This window comes from Quercus suber, unplaced genomic scaffold (genome assembly GCF_002906115.3).
Source record: "Quercus suber isolate HL8 unplaced genomic scaffold, Cork oak 2.0 scaffold_249, whole genome shotgun sequence".
Taxonomy (NCBI): domain Eukaryota; kingdom Viridiplantae; phylum Streptophyta; class Magnoliopsida; order Fagales; family Fagaceae; genus Quercus; species Quercus suber.
In genome coordinates, this window is record NW_027069705.1 from 492,926 (window position 1) to 496,812 (window position 3,887).

At 37.3% G+C, this 3,887-nt stretch overlaps 1 protein-coding gene across 1 annotated transcript; it reads left to right on the forward strand.

The window, feature by feature from the left end:
- Nucleotides 1–156: 156 nt before the first annotated feature.
- On the forward strand, nt 157–992 carry LOC136061565 (growth-regulating factor 4-like; the record flags this gene model as incomplete). The annotated part of the gene is given in 2 exon segments (XM_065780843.1): nt 157–563; nt 650–992. Coding segments are annotated over 2 exon segments (336 nt in total). The 3' UTR covers nt 658–992.
- Between the last annotated feature and the right edge of the window lie 2,895 nt (nt 993–3,887).

The window sequence follows — 3,887 nt, forward strand, 5'->3', positions numbered from 1 at the left end:
TGTTTCCTGATTTTATATGCTGCACCTATAGAATGTATTTTTCTTTTTTATTTTGTATTTATTTTTCAGTACAATACAAGATATATTTTTTTAAATATAATCTCCAAAGGAAGATTAATTAATTTTGATGATCTTTATATCAATGTGAATGTACAGGTACCTTCCAGGACTTAAACCTGAGGTTGGTGAGCATAGTTTCTTCTCTGATGCTTCAGGAAGCAATAGGAATCTCCAGATGGACTCACAGCTAGATGGTACATGGCCTCTGATGCCATCCAGAGTTGCCTCATTTCCTGCATCAAAATCCAGTGACAATTCCATGTTGCAGAATGATTATCCCCAGCATTCATTTTTCAATAGTGATTTTGCCTCTGGAGAACCTGTGAAACAGGAGGGTCAGTCTCTTCGACCTTTCTTTGACGAGTGGCCTAAAACCAGGGAGTCTTGGTCTGGTCTTGAGGATGAAAGATCCAATCAGACCTCATTCTCCACTACTCAGCTCTCAATATCTATTCCAATGACTACATCTGACTTCTCTGCAACAAGTTCCCGATCTCCACATGGTGAGTTTTAATTTATGGGAAAAAATTTCTTCTAATCTCTATCTAATATGCTATAATCTGAAATCTTTCTTGGACCTGCATTACAGATAATTGAGAGGAGCAATGGTTTAGAAATTTTCTGCAGCCGCATCATTTGAGAGCTGGACATGTTCTAGCATGTTAACTTGTGCATGCTCAAAGACTCCCTATGAAGTATTTTTCATTTTCCTTGATAGCTTTATGGTTGTGGGTTTTCTGCAAGGCTGTTTGTATAAATTCTACATTTGCAAGCTTAAATTTTAAGGCCTGAATAAGATAAAAACTTTGTCAGGAATTTGGGAAACCCAGAACATTGTGGTTGTGTTAGATGAAAGAGCAACAAATTTTGGCTTGGGTTTAATTACTTGCTTCCTCATTTTTATGAAATAAAGTTGCTCAATTTTCATGAAATGTAGTTCTTGGAAATATTTATATGACTGTTAACTCTATTTTATTCATTAATATGGGACTGGCAAAGCACAGGAAAAAAAAAATGTGTAGAGGAATGTTTTCCTGCAAATTAGTTATGTTTCAAGAATTTAAGAAAATTCATGGAAGTGGATTCATTAATTCCCCAAAAAACAAAAACAAAAGATACAATACAAGGGATGACGACTTCTGATTAGACTGTTGCTTAGAACTTTAAGCAATAGTTTGGTCTGTAATGCACAGATGACTAGAAGCAGTATAAAGTCAAAAGTTGGACTTTGACTGTGCTAGGAAATCATGTGGTATGTATGTTACCTGACTTTTTACTTTCAGACCGTGTATAATAAGTTAGTACATTTAATAAAATGTATGTATGTTACCTGACTTTTTACTTTCGGACCGTGTATAATAAGTTAGTACATTTAATAAAATGTTAACCAATCAGTATTTCAAGCATCACATCACTCACATTTTTGCCTTTCACCTCAGCCGGAAGGTAAGAGGAGGTTGCTTAAGCATAGCTATTAAAGTTGGCTTGACTAGGTGATAAATTTGTGGACCGGGAACGTTTGAGCTCCGGATGTGTTGGTGAAAATGATTGGAATAGCTCTACTGAGCAGGTGAGCAGCACAACTGTCACAGTACATTTTCCACTAAGGCTGCGTTTGAATCGGTGGTAAATGATTTCAGGAAATCATTTACCACCTGACCCATGCGTTTGGCTGGCAACGGAAAATTCATTTTCCGGAAAATATGCTTACACTTTGACCGAATTTTCACCCTTGACCCGGAAATCATTTGAAGTCCTTATTTTACCTTCAAATGATTTCCGGAAAAGAGAGAGAACGCACCACAGGAGCCAAGAACGCAAAAAAAAAAGAGAAACCCAGAACAAAGAAAAAGAGAAACCCAGAACAAACGGACCGATCCAACGCAGTCCGTTCACGAGCCTTCGACTTCGCCGGCGCCACGAACCGACGAACCGACGAACCGCGCCATCGCACCTCGAGCTCCGATCGCAGCACCTCGCCATCGCACCTCGAGCTCCGGTCTCGCACCTCGCCATCGCACCGCGCTGATCGCGCCATCGCGCCATCGCCATCGCACCTCGATCGCGCCATCGCACCTCGTCGTCGACCCAGACCCATCGCCTCCTTCATCGCGCCATCGCTCCAACGCCGCTCGACCCAGACCCAGACCCTCGATCGCGCCATCGCACCTGGAGCTCTCTCTTCCTCGATCTCTCAGTTTTTTTTTTTTTTTTTTTTTTAATTTGATTGTTGTTGTTGTTGTTTTTTTTTTTTTTTAATTTGATTGTTGTTATTGTTTTTTTGGATGAACTGATTGTTGTCGTTGGTGTTGTTGTTGCTGGAATTTGGAATTTGCTGTTGTTGTTGTTGTCGTCGTCGTTGTGTTGTTGCCGGAATTTGCCCGGAAAATAGCATTTTCCTAATATAACCAAACACATAAAAATATTTTCCACAACAATTTTCATAATACACCCAAACACTTAAAATTATTTTCCTTTTCCGGAAAATAACATTTCCGGAAAATACATATTTTCCGGAAAACGTTTTACACGAAACAAACACAGCCTAAAAGGAAATGTGAAGTTATAGATTAAGGATTTTACTGAAGTCATCATAAATATACTATTTTTAGAAAAACATTTATTGGGATTGAAAAAGTTTTGACAATTTTTTCAATTTTTGATAAAAAAATTTTAAAAACGAATTTGTTAATATATGGCTCTGGGGGAAAAACTCAATCTAACGTAATGAGCCTAGGGCTCTGTTTGAGAATTATTATATGTCTAAAGAGAATAAACCGATTAAGGTAAAGTCCATCTGGAAGAAGGATACCTGGAAACGAAGGAGGAGTACAATCCGAAGAGCTCACCAGCAATCCAAAGAGGTCCTACTCCTCGGACACGAATAGTATTGATTAATCAAACGTGTGGAAGGTCCGAATGATCTAATTAGCAACCCCAATGATCAAGATAGGTTCTGAGTATATCTGGAGACGATAAGAACAAAGAAATATCTAAAGGAAAAGCTGCTACCACCGTATTAAATGCACTGCAGCAACTTTTCTAACTGCATTTATGTAGAGAAGACACTTGAACAGTGTAATCTCAGCTATCGTCACTCACAAAAAGCTAAAAAAGATACATGACATGACAGATACTCGAGTAGGTACCCAGATGAAGAACAAATGGACGATGGGGATGAGGGGGAAGGATACTATATAAAGAAGAGAGGCTCCTGATGAAAGGGGAGGAAGAGAAGAGAAAAAAAAAAGGTTTTACTGTAGCCCTAAAAATTGTAACCAGTATTCAATTTATCATAAGTCTCTTCGGACTTCAGTTTATTTGATCTTTACGTGTATTTTTATGTTGGTTTATACTTGGATGTTGTGATCAACCGTTGTGAGCTCCACAGTCAACATAGCTCTATTATCCACACTCTACAAATTTATTATTTTGGGCTTGGGCCACAAATCCTAACCCTACAATGGCCTAAGGGTATAAATTAACCGAACCTTATTTCATATTTTGATCTTCTTAGAAATGTTAATTAAATTCTCAAATTTATGAAATCATTTTAATTTGAAACTTTTTTTCCCATGCCTTGTTATTTATTTCCATTATTTTGGAAAGTGGAATAGATAAAAAAGGGAACCATTTATTAAACTTTGCATCACTTAGGACTTGTTTATATATCTATTAAGTTTATATGTAGAATGTAGTAGTGTTGGCAAACTATATCAAAGTGTGAGTTTTGTTGTGATTTCGAGTTATAATTTAATATCAAAATGAATACTCAAGATTAGCTTAAGAAAGCAATTTTTTTGTCACTTAGATCAAACAAATTACCT